Here is an 18309-nt window from a genome sequence, read left to right as displayed (position 1 = left end):
AATTAGACTTCATCAAAATTAAAACCTTTTGTTCTTGAAATAACACCCTAAAGAAAGAAAACACAGCCTGGCAACATAAAAAGATCCTGTCTTTACAAAAAAAAAAAAATCAAAAGAAAAAAATCAGCCAGACATGGTGGCATGTGCCTGTAGTCCCAGCTACTCAGGAGGCTGAGCTGGGAGGATGGCTTGAGACCAGGAATAGAAGCTGCTGTGAGCTCTGATTGCACCACCGCACTCCAGCCTGGGCAACAGAGCGAGACCTTATCTTGGAAAAAAAGAAGAGAGAAAACACACACCACAAAGTGGGGAAACATATTCACAAATCATTTAGTTAATAAGGGGATTGTATCTAGAATAAAGAACTCTTAGAACTCAACAATAAAAAGACAACCTAAGTTAAAAATGGGCGAAGGATCCAAATAGACATTTCTTCAAAGAATATATACAAATGACCAATAATAGCATGAAAAGATGCTCAGTATCATTAGTCGTTAGAGAAAGGCAAATCAAAACCATAGTGTAATCAAACACACGGACAATAACAGGTGTTTTTGAGGATGTGGAGAAATTGAAACCCTCATACATCGTACAATGTAGAGTGGTTAAGCCCCTTTAGAAATTTGTTTGGTAGTTCCTCAAAAAGCTGAGCGTAGAGTTACCATATGATCCAGCAGTTCTGCTCCTACATATATACCCAAGAGAACTGAGTATATATGTTAACACATAAACTTGTATATGAATGTTCATAGTAGCATTATTTATGATAGCCAAAAAGCAGAAGCAACCCAAATGTCATCAGCTGATGAATGGATAACTAAAAGTGATACATATGCAATGAAATATTACTCAGCCATGAAAAAGAATGATGTACTAATATATACTATGATGTGGATGAACCTTGAAAACATTATGCTAAGTGAAAGAAGCCAGACACAAAAGGTCATATAATGTATGATTCCATTTATGTGAAACATCTAGAATATATAAATCCATAGAAATAGAAAGCAGATTGGTGGTTTCTAGGGGCTAGAGAGGGGAGGAGGAAGAGGAGGAGGTGGGAATGGAGAATGACTGCATGTAGGGGGTTTCTTTTTGGGGTTATGAAACTATTCTGGAATTAGATAGTGGTGATCAATGCACAGCTTAGTGAATATACTAAAAATTGCTGACGTGCATACTTGAAAAGAGTGATCTTTGTGGTATGTGGATTATATCAAAAAGCTGTTATTTTTAAAAACCGAATTGGAAAAAAAATGTAGTAATGAAACTTTTCTCATTTGGGGTCTATAGCTTCGAGCAAATGCTCTCATCAAAAGAGGCAGCATGTACATGCAGCAGCAGCAGCCTCTGCTGTCTACTCAGGATTTTAACATGGCTGCTGACATTGATCCTCAGAATGCAGATGTTTATCACCACCGAGGGCAGGTAAATCTGTTTTCTTATTGGAGTTCTGACCTTTGGATTGAGTTATTTAATACCATTTTTGAGAATACCCTAAAAGTTTTTCTTTTAGCTGTGAAGAAAGTATCATTGGTTTACAGTTTGGATTGGCCTTTATTTAGTTCTGTCTTGAACATTTGTCTTTATAGTTTTGGTATTTACTTATGGAAAAAAAAAAAAGGAAGGCAAACAATGTTGGCTTGCCAGTTCAAGTTTGTTTTTCGTGTGTTTTTGGTTCGTAGGTTTTCAGTGAGTAAAACATTAATAACATTTAGTAAGCATTTTGAGTTAATGCTAGAATCAACAAGATGATTTTTGTGGCCTTCTTGCTGTAAGGAAATAGTCTGGACTGCCCAAATAGTACCAAAAAATCTCTTGGAGTTTTATAACAGGCATATTAATTTTTAGTAAAATATATAGTGAAGAACACAGTTCCCTATTATAGCCTCATGTGGGGAAAACATGGCTTTATAATCTGCTTAACATAACTTCTTGGAATGTATTACGGTGGAAAGTATGGGCTATCCATTATAGTAACAGAAAAGCTAAGTTCTTTCTAATGGAGAATTTTACCTAATATGGTCACACACCCTGAGAAATGCATTGTTAGGTGATTTCATTGTGCAAACATCATAGACTGTACTTACACAATCCTAGATGATATAGCCTACTACACACCTAGGCTATATGGTATAGCCTGTTGCTCCTAGGCTACAAACCTATATAGCATGTTACTGGACTGCATACTGTAGGCATTCGTAACACAATGGTAAGTATTTGTGTATCTGAACATATCTAAACATAGGAAAGGCATGTTAAGCATATGTTATTTTAATCTTATGGGACCAGCATCATATATGCAGTCCAACATTAATTGGTTTTTTTTTTGAGACAGAGTCTCACTCTTTTGCCCTGGCTAGATTGAGTGCCGTGGCGTCAGCCTAGCTCACAGCAACCTCAAACTCCTGGGCTCAAGCGATCCTTCTGCCTCAGCCTCCTGAGTAGCTGGGACTACAGGCATGCGCCACCATGCCTGGCTAATTTTTATATATATATTTTTAGTTGTCCAGATCATTTCTTTCTATTTTTTTAGTAGAGACAGGGTCTCGCTCTTGCTCAGGCTGGTCTCCCGAACTCCTGACCTTGAGCAATCCACCCGCCTCAGCCTCCCAGAGTGCTAGGATTACAGGCGTGAGCCACCGCACCTGGCCAACTCTTAAAATTCTTAACATTTTGATCCTTATTGGCAATGTCTTAAGATTAATTTGAAAGGCAATTATCTGATGTCTAACCTGCTTTGAAATTAGAAAGTACAGAGATGTTTAGTTTTCTAGAAGGGATTTCTTGCTTAATAGTGATCAAAATTGCAGTGCAGAAATGGTGGGCTTATAGTCCTTTTTAAAAAAAATTAGACACTAGTTTTAAGTTTTAGAATCTTTAAAATTACAAGATTTTTTAGTTCACTGTACAAAGTTCAGTGTTTGTACAAAGTCTATATTGAATACTACATGCTGAACATTATGCTATGTGATAATAGAGACACATACACACTCAACTGGTACACCTATTGTTTTGAATTGCACTTATTTATGTACTTTTTTCTTAGCTGAAAATACTGCTTGATCAAGTTGAAGAAGCAGTGGCAGATTTTGATGAATGTATTAGGTTAAGACCTGAGTCTGCTCTGGCACAAGCTCAGAAATGTTTCGCATTGGTAGGTACTACTGCTTTCTTTTGTATTTTCCTAAACATCACTTTTATTTCCCATTGTCAACAAAGATGAGTATCTCATTGTCTACAAAATCATTTATTTTTTTCCCCGCAAAGGATGACTAGAGGGAAAAAACATTAGTAAGCATATATGCTGATTGATATGTATAGCTCCGATTTTTCTCTGTATGTTTGTTTGACTTAATCTTGATAGATGTTTGTCCCTGATTTTATGTTCTCCTAAACAGAGCTGGTCTCCTTGTTTCTCTACCATAAACCCATACAAAGAACAAAAGCATTTTGAAGAAATTTTCTGCAGTCAAGACACCATGTAACTGCTCTTATCTCTCCTCTGTAGAGCTCTTTCTTAATATTCAGAAATGCAAAGCTCAGAGAATTTTAAAAAGAAGTCCATTTCTAGTAAAGTGAGGTACTTCCAGTTAGCCCTATAGCTGGAGTCCTAAAAGGATTTTCCTTTTAAAGAAAGAAATTGGATCACAAACATAATCATATTTATATTATAGGTGAAAAAATGACAAAAATTTTATTAGCTTTAAAATTTCCCATTCATATGCAAAGTTAACTTCCTACAAGGTAGTATGCCCTCTTCTAGAGTACTGAACATCTTGAAATTGTATAGTGGCCATGAAGTGCTAGCTATACATAGCCTTTGGATCTCTGCTGCTGAGATACTTCCTTGGAACTCTTTTGGATGCAGCAAATTATGTTAGCAAATACCCTGCTTTTCTGGAAATATTTATGTAATTTTATGTGTGTTTTTAATAGTATGTTAACATTCCATTAGTTTTTGAGTTCTTGATTTGATAGGCCCATTTTGATTTTTTAAATAGTATCGCCAGGCATATACAGGAAACAATTCTTCACAAATCCAGGCGGCTATGAAAGGTTTCGAAGAGGTCATAAAGAAGTTTCCAAAGTGTGCTGAAGGCTATGCACTATATGCCCAGGTAAATGTGATTTTTCAATTTTTTTTTAAAGAACTGCATTCGTATACTGAATCTCAGTATGGAAATCAGAAAACAGTGCTATCCTGGTTGCAGCTTCTGTGGGAGCAGGTGGCTTTGTTCCTGCTTTGATTCTCATGGCCCCTATGATGGTCCTGAATCACCTCAGCAGAGGCTCTTTTGTTAAGCAATTTGGAAATCTTGGCCTTAAACTCACAATGTGGGGAAGCTTAAGGCGAGCATTTCTCTTATGTTTTCATTTGGATTGGTTTTACAAAAAGTAATTACCCTAGGAAAGTTTACTATATGCAGTTGGTGGGGAAAATGTCCATGGAAAGGGTTTTCTTTCTATTTGATCACTGCCCTTTTAAATGGTTAAATAGGGTATAACAGCTTATTTTAATTTCCCTTTGCTGTGTCTAAAATTCTTGAAGTTTTCTTGGTTTAGGAATGAAGCTGTAGAAAGTAGGATTTAAATTTGAATTGTTTTAACTTTTTGATTGTAGTCTGAATTCTTGAAAACTTATTAATTTTAAATCATCCATTTACATGAAAGTGATTAACTACTTCTAGCCATAGGTATACTTCTTCCTTTCACATAAATGATCTCCAAATGAGTGTTCTCTTAATCTTTAAGCTGAGAGTTGGTATCTACATAAACTAGCTGTCTAGATAATATTTTTTTTTCTGTCTTATTCTTTTTATTACAAAAGAAATGTTGGGTTTTTTCTCCCAGAAACATCACAGAAATAGGAGTCATCTAAAAATTACCATCACTGGTAAACTCCTCTCCCTAAACCAGTCTTCAGGTTTCTTATTTTGTTTTTATTTTCCTTCATGCTATCTTTTGTAAGGTTATAAGAAAAATTTCACAGGGACTTTGAGGGTTTATTGAGGGAGGAACTATGAGAACAGTGATTTGTGTTGGATCTATTCTTTAAAGGTAGGTCTTGTACATCACTGCATTATTAGCGATTGAAATTCTGGGGTATGAAACGTAACCCAGAAGTTCTTTAACCTCAGTTTGAAATAATCTTATCTATTCAGTCTTTTATAATTCATAGACAGGATAGTGATAATAAAAAATGAGACATTGGTTGCTGACCATATACTTTAATTAATTATAAAAACATGTATTATATAAGGTTTTATAGAATGTATAAAAGCTAGAATAAATGCACATTTTAATCATATGACCTTTGTATTGAATAAGTACACTTGGGTTTATGGCTTATACTAAATTAGTAACAAACCAAAAAGTGACAGCACCATGCTCATCATTGTCATGGAATGATGAGGGCTTTTTTGGTGCAGATTTTTATAAGCAGCTAAGAGAGCAAAGGCCACTGAACAGCATTTAAAAAAACAAAACTAGGAACAACTCTTCTGCTTTCTTAATTGCACATTTCCCTATTACTGTTCTGCCCTCAGGATAGGTTTGGTTTATATGAGCTCTCTTCTCAGCAGCACTAGCATTATTATAGTCTGTTTGTACTAAAATTTCTGTTCTTTGGTCCCTCTTCTAATTTTTCCTTCACTATATAGTATATATAATGTAATTTTATGTATGCATAGAGTACCTGTATAGAGAGAGTTATATAGTGTAACTTTTTTCTTTTAACTCTCTCAGCATGGGCTTAGATACTGGCCAACGCTCAGAGTTACAACTTGAGCATGATCTGGTATCCACACAACCATGCCTTCCATTTCAGCCATGGGATTTGCCTTAAAATAGTTGATTGTGGATGCTTTTTTCCTAATTAATCATTTTAAAGGAATGACTCTGATAACAGTTAACACATATACTTTAACTTATCCTTCCAATGAGTATTGCCTTTTAAAGTAATTCCCTTAGGATATATTATGATAAATTACTGAATGAGATGAGTATACCTGTGGGAATGTGATACTGGAACTGTCACTAACAATAGGATTTTCTGTATTGTATAGTTTACCAGATTATCTGCCATTGTGTATAACTAACCATTTGCATAAAGAAAAGACAGGATTGCATATTTATAACAATGCCAACTAAAAACTCCAGTAATTAAGTTATAATATTTAAATTTGTTTGTGTCCCCAAAACATAATATAGTAATGAATGAATAAATGAAGTGAATTTTAATAATTAATAAGCAATATACTTTTAACTGCTTAGGTTGACAGTTACTTTAATATAACTGAAGTATCTCTTCACATAGGCATTAACAGATCAACAACAGTTTGGTAAAGCTGATGAAATGTATGATAAATGTATTGATTTGGAACCAGATAATGCCACAACATATGTTCATAAAGGGTATGTATTTTTGTGATTCTGTTTGTTCCAATAAGATACTAAGTTTCTTGTATGCTAATGAAATAGATTTCTTTTAACCATTGAGGAAGGGGACTGTGGTAGAGAAATTAATTGACAAAATTTCTTAATGCTTATGGATGCTGTTTCATTCTTGTATAGAAATTAGTAAATGTACTATTTTCACTCTAAGTTAAATGTTTTAATTTCAGTTCTGAACATCCTGTGAGATGTTACTTATATCAAAATAGGAAACATACAGAAGATTTTCCTGTCCTTATGTATTTGAACTATCATAAGAAATTTCACTTAAATTTATATAAAATAAAAAATACAGAGACTACAAAACCAATATAAGTTGAAGGGAAAAAAAAACACAATTTGATGCTGATTATATACTGCTTTAGTTTTTGTTTTTCCTCAAAAATTAAATTACTAACTCACTGAGGGCAGAAATTGAGTCCTGTTGATAACTGGGCCATGGTCACATCTCATTGCCATTTTGCATTTGCAGTTTACTTCAACTTCAGTGGAAGCAAGATCTGGATAGAGGTTTGGAACTTATCAGCAAGGCTATTGAAATTGACAATAAATGTGATTTTGCATATGAAACCATGGGAACTATTGAAGTACAAAGGTAACTTCTAGAGTCTGTTCTTAGGGAATTTATGGCAGCGCCATAGATATTTATCTTTTCCTTCTTCTCATCATATACATGTTATTGTCGCTATCTATTTTTTTTTTTTTTTTTTGAGTCAGAGTCTTGCTCTGTTGCCCAGGCTAGAGTGCCGTGGCGTCATCGTAGCTCACAGTAACCTCAAACTCCTGAGCTCAAGCGATCCTCCTGGCTCAGCCTCCCAAGTAGCTAGGACTACAGGCATGTGCCACCATGCCTGGCTAATTTTTTCTATTTTTAGTAGAGATGGGGTCTCACTCTTGCTCAGGCTGGTCTCGAACTCTTGAGCTTAAGCAATCCTCCTATCTAGGCCTCCCAGAGTGCTACAGTTACAGGCGTGAACCACCACGCCCAGCTTAATATTATATTTTTAAAATCTGTTAGGCATTTTGACACAAGCTTCCCTCAAAAATATACAACTTTGGCTTTGTTTCATTATTTTTCCAAATTAAAAGTTATACTTATAAAAGCTGCTTAAGTCAAGTATATGCATTAGAAAGGGAAACTAGGTCTTTCTCTAATATCTGTTACATGTTCTCTCCTCTTTTCACCTTTATTATTCCTGTTAGAGGGAAAAAAAATACCTGTAATGTGCTTAGGCAGTGACATAAGGATTGGTAGCCAAGTTGCCAGAAGACCTGGATCCTGCTACAAGTAACCACCCAAATGACTGGGCAAGTTGCAACATCATCTCTGAGCACCTGAGTTTTCTTTAAAATTAGGACTGGATAAGAAGATTTTTTGCAACTCTTACTTTCCATAATTTCTTGTTTTGTGTAAATGTTTATCCAGAGTTGCACTTAAGATCCACCATTAACAGGTGACAACTGTTTATGCATGGGAATTATCATAATATATACCATCTTAATGTTGGCATTGCTGTCCATTTGAGTACCTACTCTAGACCAGGTACCAAACTGAACTTCAGGTGTTTTCCACATTCTATTTCAATTGATCTTTACCCCCATCTTTATAAAGGTGGAGATTATATGATTCCCAGTTTAATTAATACCCAGACTGATTAGTTTAACAAGGTTGCACAGTGATCCAGTAGAGAAAACAGGATGTGAGCCCATATTTCACTGATGCCAAAGTCACTGATCTTGCCACTATCTCTTATCAGGAGCCAGCGTGAGTTTTCTTAATTCCCTGTCATTCAGCCCCTCCTGTAGCCCTCTCCCTGCTCTAGAGTAGACGGAATATATAAAGGCTGATAAAAATGTTGTGGCTCTTTTGAACCATTCTGTATTGACAGTTGCATGTAAATATTAAATTATTTATTAATTGATGTGTTAATGTGATAGGATATTCTCATACTAGGATATAGTAGTTATTAATCTTTTCTGAGCAAAGCTGTGGATTCTTCTTAGAACAATGCACATAAAAAAACACTTCACTTTTAATGTAAGGCATCCATAGATCCTGGGTTAAGGACCCTAGATTTAGGGGTTTGATACAATTCTGTTTGTGTATTAATTACACTTTAACAAAACCACTCTAAATCTTACCTTACAATTAAATAAATGAACGGGAATGAATGAATGAAATTGCAGATTATTCTAAGATTTAGCAGATCTGCCAGCTGTTGACCTAATATTTGAACATGAACGCTTAAAAAAAAGTTTTTTTTAAGTCGATCACATAGCCATATATTGTAGTGGGAGGTTAAATATAATTACTCTGGAGGCAACTTACTTCTCAGTGTCTAACTGGCACAAATATATTAAGGACTTAATATTTATCATAGGATTACATACATATATGCATATATACATAGCTAATACTAGTTATGTAAAATGGTTCTTGGTAAGTATATAAAGCTTAGCCACACTTAGACCATAAGAGGTAAATGATATCTTGCTGACAAAGCATATTCATCTATTTACTTAAAATAGCAGATAGTAATTACCAGCCGTTGTACTAGGTTTTGGGAATTGAACAATGTCCATCGTGGAGCTAGTAAGAATGTGGTGTAAACAAATATGTATTCATCTGACTAGGCATAGAATGTCAGTAGAACTGTGGGAATACTGGAGATAGAACAGCTAATTCCCCTGTAGAGAGAAGGGAAAAATATTTTTCATGAGGATATTTTATTTAAACTGGGCCATAGAAACGTGAAGATTTGACCAGAATTAGGCAGAGTAAACAAATAATCTGAGTATTATATACAGATTTGAGTGTGTGGCACAGTCAAGGAACTCAGACGGACCTTGTGATAAGTAGAGGTGCCTGGATGGGGTGGAAAGAAAGTGGGATCACACAAATCAGTGAAGTGAGGCCCTTGAACACCATTAGTGTTCTCTGAGGTTGTGTCACTGCTTTCTAAAGAAGCTTTAAGTTACAGCAGAAACATGCAGAATTTTAGGAATCAGAATTACAATTTTAAGTAAGCCAATTAATTTTCTTAGTCTCATTGTCCTTATCTATAAAAAAAGAATACAAGAGGCACAGTGTAAGCACATAGTATTTGTAATAGTAGCAAACATTCACTGAGTACTTTCAATGTGCTAAGCCCTCTTTTGTTCATTATAAAAGATGCATTTTACTAGGATAATTGTTGAAACTTAGTGGCCAGACTTTATGTAGGTAGCATCACTTACAAACTTCATTGGATATTATGAAGTGCTTATTAAATCTGAGACTTTTAAAAATTTGTTCTTTTAGAGGAAACATGGAGAAAGCCATTGACATGTTCAACAAAGCTATTAACCTGGCCAAATCAGAAATGGAGATGGCCCATCTGTATTCACTTTGCGATGCTGCCCACGCCCAGACAGAAGTTGCAAAGAAATATGGATTAAAACCACCAACATTATAAAACAGGAGGAAAGGAGACTGACCCTATTTTTAAAAGAAGTTTACCCCCTCTTCAACTGAACCCTAAAGACACTCTCATAAACTGTGTTGAATGGTGGAACTTAGTATTTCCGTTTGTGGTGTTGTCATTCGTTACATCCATTTCATGTTTAGGTGTTGTGGGTGTGGCTGTTGAAGGAAGTTTGCGTCTTGCAGCTTTTATTCCCTGTGCAACAAAAGCTTAGAACCTGTTAAAAGGATATTAAAATAAAGTCGCAAAGAGTACAAATGATAATTGGCCATGCAAATAAAAACTTTGATTTGTTGATTGGTTTTTTTTTTATGGGGGGGCAGGGGGTTATGTTCTGGATGATTTTGTCTTAATATATGTGTGTATAATATGAGTATTTTACAGCATGTTGGTTTTTAAATTGACACAGTAAGTGCTGTAAAATAGATGTCTTTTATATTCAATCCGTTTTAGTTGATTTTTTGAAGAAAACAAAGCTTAAATGGGGATTGAAGTAAAATTGAGTGACCCTTTAAACCATTGTCAGCATGCACAATGCCTCTGATTCTGCAGAACTTTGGAAACTTAGTGGCGACTGTTAATCGTCTTGACCCCCTTCCATTCTAATGGATGATGTACATCATTCTTGAAGTCTACAGCAGCTGGTTTTCATACGGTAAATTACGCAGAAGTAAAATATTTGGATTAATATATGTGCTGGAAGACTGAGTATTGATGGGGAGTGGACCCAGCAAAGAGGTAAGGTGAAACAGAAGTGTGTTCATAATTTCCATGACTGTAATAAGTACAACTATTTAATAGTGTACTTTTTAAAGAAAGTGCAGGTTGCTGTATAACCCAAATAAAGATGTGTGATATATGGGAGTATTTAATTAGTTTAAAATTTCTAATGAAGAAGATGTGGCTAAATGTTCAAAATGGATGTAGGTCTTGGAGCCAGAGCATAGTATTTCCTGATGTGACAAGTTCAGTGCTTCGGCTACGGCTACATGTGCTTAAGGAATTTTGAGCCAGTACTTTGCAAGATGCTGAGGACGTGTAGAGTGCTTTTTAGTACTGAGCTAACCTTGATCTCTGGGGACTGATTGCCTATGTCCAGGTCTTCACTAGGGATAGTGACAACAGATTTTTGTTTTGTTGGTTTTATCTTTATTCCACCTCTTTACTTAGAAATAACTTTGAGATTTATTTCCAATTGTCACTTTTATAAACCATCATTGTGCTTACATGCTGGATTTTTCTGGTGGGGGTAGGGTTGTGTTTTTAAGGGGTGTCTTATTTTGAGGTACTCGAGATGGGGAGCAGTTTAAGACTTAATAAAAGAGCAAGCTTTCAGTTATACTTTTCTGGAAATCTAATTATAGTTTACATTGTTGAGAGTAAAGGAGCATTTTTATCCCTCTTTAAAAGGGTGCTTTATCCTGTTGAAACCAAAAAGATTTTGTCTACAAATGCTATCTTTTAGAATCTATTAGAAAGGACTCCATTCCAAAGTCAGTATTTGGAAAATATAGAGGAGGCCTCTAACCTAATTAGTGGCAGCAGTTAACATAATTTAAGATAATTCGGATAATGGAAAGTTTGAGAACTCTGCATTTTGTTCTTAAATTTGCATCTATTATGATAACCCCTGCATACAGAAATGTTCTACATCTCTGAATGTCCTCTGAACTTAAAAAAAAAAGTTTTTATTTGCATGGCTATATTCACATTAATATTGACTTCTACTCTTCTCCCTTCTTTCCCGTCGGGGTCGCATAGAAAAACACAAAGGAAACTGACGCATGTACCATTCAGTACTATCATTCCAAATTCTCTCGGACTCTTGCCTGTTGTGAAAATATTTGAAACTGCACTGGAAGCTGCATCTGTCTGTATCTTTTCTTTTGTAAATGACCTCACATGTAAATTCACCAAATAAATATTACATTCAAGCTTTTCTATCTATTCTTTAAATAGAAAATCGAAAGATAGGTAGTTTATTCATTTATTACGGTATTGGGTAAATTCACAGTCATTCTCTTGTGGGCTCAAACTAACTTTGAAAATAGTTACATACTGGACATGTTAGTATATGAAGCAAAATAAGTTTCTTGGTGTGAATGGTGGTGTTTCCTGCGAGCCCCCCACTGTGAGATAAGGCTCCACAGAGAGATAGTAGAACCAGCAGACTTCATTCCTTACCTGTACCTTATCCAGACTTACAGGGTGGCCTGGAAGGTTGCCAGTCAGACCTGGGCCCTGTGGCGAAGTTTATCTTCAAACTGGTTTTACCAGTGAGTTTGATCATAGTTCTCAACCACATGGTGTCTTTCAGAAAGCATGCCTGAAATAATCTCTACCAATCTTGATAATTGTGGTATAAATAGGGAATACATCCCAAAATGGTAGTAAGAAACTTTGGTTTTAAAACAACACAACTTTCTGCCCTCTGAGAACTCAAATCGGGAGTTTAGTGCTTTTTATCTGTAGAAATTAACTAGTTTTCATCTTAAGACTGTTTATAAACAGAAGGACTACATAATTTAACCAATCCAGGAAACTTTTGAGTATAAAAGTAATAATTACCTAAGATTGTTCTGGGTAAATTGGGTTGTATGGTTTTTGTATTTATAAGGAAATAACTTTGGAGTGGTTGCAGAGAGATGGGTAATAATTAATCCTATCCCCAATCCTTTGTTAAATTAATTTGTGAACAAAGTGACAGAATTTTAATTTGATCATTTGCAAACTTTAACACAGATAGGATGAATAGTGGTCCCCCAAAAGATATCCCCATTCTTATTCCTGGAACCTGTGAATGTTACCTTAGTTGGCAAAAATGGGTTTTGCGGATATGATTAAGTTAAGGATTTTAAGGGTGGGGGTTATCCTAGATTATCTGGGTGACCCCAAAAGGCAATTTCAAGTGTCCAAATAAGAGGAAGGTTTCAGACAGAAGAGAAGGCAATGTGACCACAGAGACAGAGATTGGAGTGATGTGGCCACAAGCCAAGGAATGCTGGCTGCCATCAGAAGCTGAAAAAGGCAAGAAACAGATTCTATCCTGGGGCAGAGCGCAGACCTCCCCATATCTTGATTTTGACCCAGTGAGTGAATTCAGACTCCAGAAGTGTAACAGGATAACTTTCTGTTGTTTTAAGCCATTAAATTTGTGGTAGTTTGTTACAGCAGCCATAGGAAACTAATACATACTCCTTTAGCTATTGTATACAAGGAGATAGATAGTTTAAAGGAATTCTTTGGAGTATCCCAAAGTAGAATGACTTCATTATGCATAAATTTTGGCCAAAGGTGGTTTAGGTAGTGAATGCACACCTAGGCCACAGACTGGAGTTTTAGTCAAGAGCTGGGGGTATTTGTGATTTAAAAATATATATGATCATAGTATTACCACCAGGTCCAAAGGCTGCCCTTCGGGTATAAGGTAAAAGTTGAGATCCCTCTGTCAATACACTAGAAGAGGCATCAAAAGGAAGATACCATTTTCAAATATTTTGAAACTCTTAGAATTAGGCAGCATGATGCTAACTAGTCTGGTTTATTTTAAGGTGGTAGTGCACATATTATACTGGGAGTTGAGAGCTAGTACTCTTAGGGACCCTTCTAAATAGTCTTCATGGTAGAAGGCCTGCTGACCACTGGGGCAGGCATACCTGTGGTGCCTGGCCCCAACCAAGGAGGGAAGGAAGTTAAAGGTGAGGGTAGGCTAAGGGCCAACATGATTGCTGCCCTTGGGAGCTCAGGGACACAGGGTTGAAATTTCTCCAGTTTTTCGCTAGCGTTTACAGATAACATGACTCTTTGCAAGTGTTGTCCTAGAAGGCCATGGGAGGGTTTACGTAGAACAAATATAGGCGGCAGCATTTTGTGGTCCCACTTGGACCCTTGAGCTCCCTTTTTGGCCTAGAACTAGTCCTCACGAAAGGGAAGGATTCTGGGGTGAGAAGCAGCCTCCCAACTGTTTTGGGCCAAGCCTGAGGCTAGAATTTTTGCTGCTTTGCAAAGTCAACATCCTATCATCCCATCCCCGCGAGGGGCAACTCGGCCTTCTGTTCCCACTCTGAGTTGTCCTTGGTCTCCACTTCGCACTTCCAGGAGGCCAGAACCCCTCCTGCTGATTAGCCCTCAGCAAGGCGGCCTCCAGGCAGAGGAAGCCCTCTGCCAAGTGGCTTTGCCATGCCCATTCCCTCTGGCCGGAGCACTGAGCCAGCTCCAGTAGTCTCTCCTCTGCCATTGGCAGCCTCTTTGGCTGTGCTCTGGCCCCACTTGTAAGCCCCTCAGATCCTGCTCGGGTGGGAAGTAGTGGTTCTGCCTTCACAGGCAGCTTGGAAGGGTGGATTCTTTGAGGACCCTACAGGCCAGCTTCCTGCTCAGCCACTGGCCCAGGAGGCCTGGGACTCACTGCCAATCACTGCAGTTCCTCAGCATGCTCTGACCTGGGGTCCCAGGGCCAGGGATGAACTTGGTGACTTGGGGTTGAGAGAATGAGAGTGGGGTCTTTCCCAGATCAGATTACTTCTCTTTGGCTTCTGCCTGAGCCTCAGTTTGCCTCTCTGGTCAAATGGGCATGATGCTGTTGTGCCTCCTGTCCTGAAGGCATCACGACAAAGTGACTCATGACCGAGGATTGCCAGGGTTAAGTGTGTTGACGCCTTCAACTGAGGTGTCCTATTCCTAGACATCCATTGAGCTCCCTCCCATCATACTGCCTTTTTGGTTTGGAGCCACAGTGTGGCTTTTGGCCTTAGTAGGCAGTGTCCTTGGGGACCTGTGGGCCCATGCTTCGGGCACACCTGTGTCCCATGCCCTAGGACAGCCCAGAGCTGCCAGAAGGGCTGCTCTTCTTCTTCCTGGAGGGGTGCTGGACACCGGCCATTTTCGCTCAAGGTTGCCAGTCAGGGACTGATTTCTGTCCCCTCCTCTCGCTGGGCCTCTGCCTGTGGCAGCACCCTGGGAACCTTAAGTCAGGTCCCTCCTGCACAGCCCTGGGGCCCCCCCATTACAGTGTTTTCCACCCGAGGCCCCACCCCACGCTATGCTGCCCTCTTTGGGGCTTCCGGCCCAGAGGCCAGGCCCTCGGTCCCTCTGCAGAGCCTCACGCTGGGGCCAGGCGGGAGCCAGCCTTGGGTGCCCAGTCTGCCACAGCCTGGCCTCTTCCTCATAGCTTCTGCTCCTCACTTTGTGGTGGTGACTTAGGAGAACATTGTGATTTTCCACTATTTAACCAGGCAACGTTTAAAATGACATCAAGGCAAGCATATGTGTCATTCTCTGTACAACATCTCTTCCTCTGAAATGCTTTCCAGTTTGACAGCTGATTTCCTAGACAATGCACCCGGGCTTTCAGGGACATTGTCTCTTGTGGGAGGAGAGCTAGGGGAGGTCGGGATGCTTGGGAATCCCTCCCAGGAGAGGCGGCCTCTCTCCAGAGAAAGCCCTCACTGCCCACCCACCAAGCGGAAAGCCACCCTGTTCCCAACAGTTTCAGCATTTAAGGAATCCAAAGAAGCATGGGGGTGCCCCTTGGTGCTAGTGAGCCAAGGCATCTGAGGGCTCCAATCCCGTCCAACAGGTGGCCCAGAGGGAGGCGGGAGGTGGGAGGCCAGGAGGGCCTATGAGTCTGCGGAGGCCATGGGCCTCCACATTCTTGGCATTTTGTTTCCAGATGCCTCTCTGCTGGACCATCCGGGACAGCAGGTGAATTATAAGGGCACTGTGATGGAAACCCTTACCCCTCCCTTTTTTTAATGTCTTCAAAATAAACCCAGTGGTTAATTTTTGAATGAATAAAGGCTTTTGTTGAATAAAAAAAACATATATAGAGGAGGACCATGACTACCACTGACTCCTGGGCATCATTTTAGAGAGTGGAAGGTTTAAAGCAAGAGAGACCAGAATGGAACATGGTGGGATTCTCTGCAGAGATGACCCATGGCCTAAATTATTTATGAACTGCTGTGTTAAATAAATTTTACCTGATTTTATTTCTCAGCATCTACTCTGTGTCAAAATCTCTAAAGGGTCTAAGATTTTACTCTTCTTGCAAACTATAATTTCCTGGATGCTAGCAGAAGACATGAGACTCCTGGGTCAGACAATGGACTTAATTATTTAGAGTACAGCAGGCAACATGAACTTGCACCCCAGATCCCACGGGAGTGACTTGGAGTGATCCACTGCACATGCAGTGGATTTGCATCGCAGCTCAGATCTTCAATGAGCTGGCCACAAGTAAGCCTGCCTGAATCAGAGGGAAACTATTTTTATTATGTTGGATAGTAAAGCTGTCCTGTGCTCCAGAGGGAAACAGTCTCTATCTTCCAAAGCTGTTCATTATGCAAACATCCTTGAAGACAGTCTGGAACAAAAATTACCAATGCCTCTGCTCTCAAGATGTGTGGAGAAGCATGGAGAATTGACTCCCCATCTGTGTGTGTTTTTACCTTTTATTAATTCATCTCAAGCTTAATCTTTCACCAGTTCAGAGGATTACAGTGTCTCTTTTGGACAATAGCATGGTTTAGGGAAAAGTATTACTGGCCTGAGTTGCAGGTGACCTTAGTTCTAACTAAACTCTGCTTTCTACAGGGCGTATGATCTTAAGTAAATGAAGGTCCCATCCAATAGCACAGTATATGAAGTTACTTCATGTCTCAGGATCTTGCCAGATTATAATCCCTTAGGGTAAGGGAATCATTCCAGAATATATAGAAGTTATTTAGCCAGAAAACTTGCAAGAGAACAAGTGCAAACTGTAGGAATAAATTCACTCCGACTCAGTATTTACTGAGCACCCATCAAGGCAAGGATTAGTCATAAAAAGATGAACATAAAGTCCTCAAAGATGAACATAAAGGAACTCAAAAACTAGACAACAGTTTTGGTGCCATAATCAAAGTTAATTACAACGTGTCAAGGAAACACAATTATAATAAATTCTGCTAGGCTTTAAATTATAAATAAAATTTAGGTAAGGAGGTTTCTAGAAGGTGGAGAAACCACCACAACAAAACATCTAGGTGAAGGGACATTGTGAGTCTGAGCTGAAAATGAGCCATCCAAGTTAGAGTCCAGCAAATTAAAGTGGTTTTTAAACTAGTGGGGAGATGCCAATAGTGAAGCTACATGTGTGAGAATTGTCAGCATATATTTAAGACCATGCATGTAGATGAGACTACTTCAGGACAAAATGTGAGATACAAAGAGGCTAAAAATAAAACATCAACATCTAAGGGACAAAGGTGTCAATGAAAAAGTGATCAGAGACACAGTAACAAGGTCACATGGATGGCATTAGGTTTGAGAGAGGCCAAATGGACCGGTCCACAGATGGACCATAGTAATTTCTGCCCGAGAAGTGTCATCGGAATGACATCGGAAGGGCACAATCTGGCTGCAGGGGTCTGAAAAATAACTGAAAGACAAGAATTTTCTAGTGAGCAGAAATGAGTCTTAAAAAAATGGGTGAAAAAATGAAAATTTACAGTATGGCATGCTTTTTGTTTTGTGGGAGAACTCTAAGAATGAAACTACAGACACAAGAGTCTAAGGCTAGTTGAACACAAAGGGATGTATTTGAGGGTTCAAAATATTTCAGGAAGCGCTAGGGGCACAACACTCGCAATACCACTGTGCCGTGCCCACTGTGCTCTGTTCTTGCACATTCTTGTTCATTTGGTGGATCATGAATCAGCTATGAAGTAAATCATTGCACAAGAAGTAGTATCCTTGTATATATGTGCTTTAAATTTGACTATGTATCAGGTCCTTAACATGTTAATTCCTGGTATTAACAAGACCATTTTATCCTGAAGTGCTTTCTCTTCCAACAACTGGCTTTTTCTTATCCTCCAACCTTCACCCAAAAAGAAACAGAATTGAATGAAGATAATAATGTAACAAGAAATATGAAACTGCCACACAAGGGTGGTTATGAGGCATGAGGAAGAAGAGCTGTATTAGGCCTACTGCGCTGGCAATATGTTGGTTAATGCAGATGCCACAGAACACATCTTTTCCGTTTCCATCCTCTGGCTTCATTGTACCCTCTCAACACCAAATCTTACCCAGCAGGGCTTAAAAATTAGCATGAAAGACTTAAAAGTGGTCTGCCAATAGAGCAGAACATTGGTCTTGAAACCTAAACTCTTATCTGAACTTTTTTTCACTTGGTATATTTTGCACAGACCTAACTTTTGGTATCAGCAAGGAGTCCTCCCCTAAATACTCACTTAATGTCATCACCTAACTACTATTATTTGTTCATTTAAAACCCTGTAATGTTACTAATTTGTTCATTTGCAGCCAAGGCAGCACCCATTATCTGTTAGCTCTCAGCTTCAAAAAGCTGTACATTCTGACCTGTTTCAACATAGGTCATCAGGCC

At 38.5% G+C, this 18309-nt stretch overlaps 1 protein-coding gene across 1 annotated transcript in view; it reads left to right on the top strand.

The window, feature by feature from the left end:
* Positions 1-11854, top strand: part of TOMM70A (translocase of outer mitochondrial membrane 70 homolog A (S. cerevisiae)) — a 36889-nt gene extending 25035 nt beyond the window's left edge. The window contains exons 6-11 of the mRNA XM_012652810.1: positions 1294-1428; positions 3050-3157; positions 4005-4121; positions 6320-6417; positions 6929-7051; positions 9758-11854. Coding sequence (XP_012508264.1) covers positions 1294-1428; positions 3050-3157; positions 4005-4121; positions 6320-6417; positions 6929-7051; positions 9758-9911 — 735 coding nt within the window. The 3' untranslated portion in view covers positions 9912-11854. The remainder of the gene's footprint in view (positions 1-1293; positions 1429-3049; positions 3158-4004; positions 4122-6319; positions 6418-6928; positions 7052-9757) is intronic.
* The last annotated feature ends 6455 nt before the right edge of the window (positions 11855-18309 follow it).

This window comes from Propithecus coquereli, unplaced genomic scaffold (assembly GCF_000956105.1).
Source record: "Propithecus coquereli isolate 6110/MARCELLA unplaced genomic scaffold, Pcoq_1.0 Scaffold40, whole genome shotgun sequence".
Lineage (NCBI taxonomy): Eukaryota > Metazoa > Chordata > Mammalia > Primates > Indriidae > Propithecus > Propithecus coquereli.
This window is presented reverse-complemented; position numbering and strand designations above follow the sequence as displayed.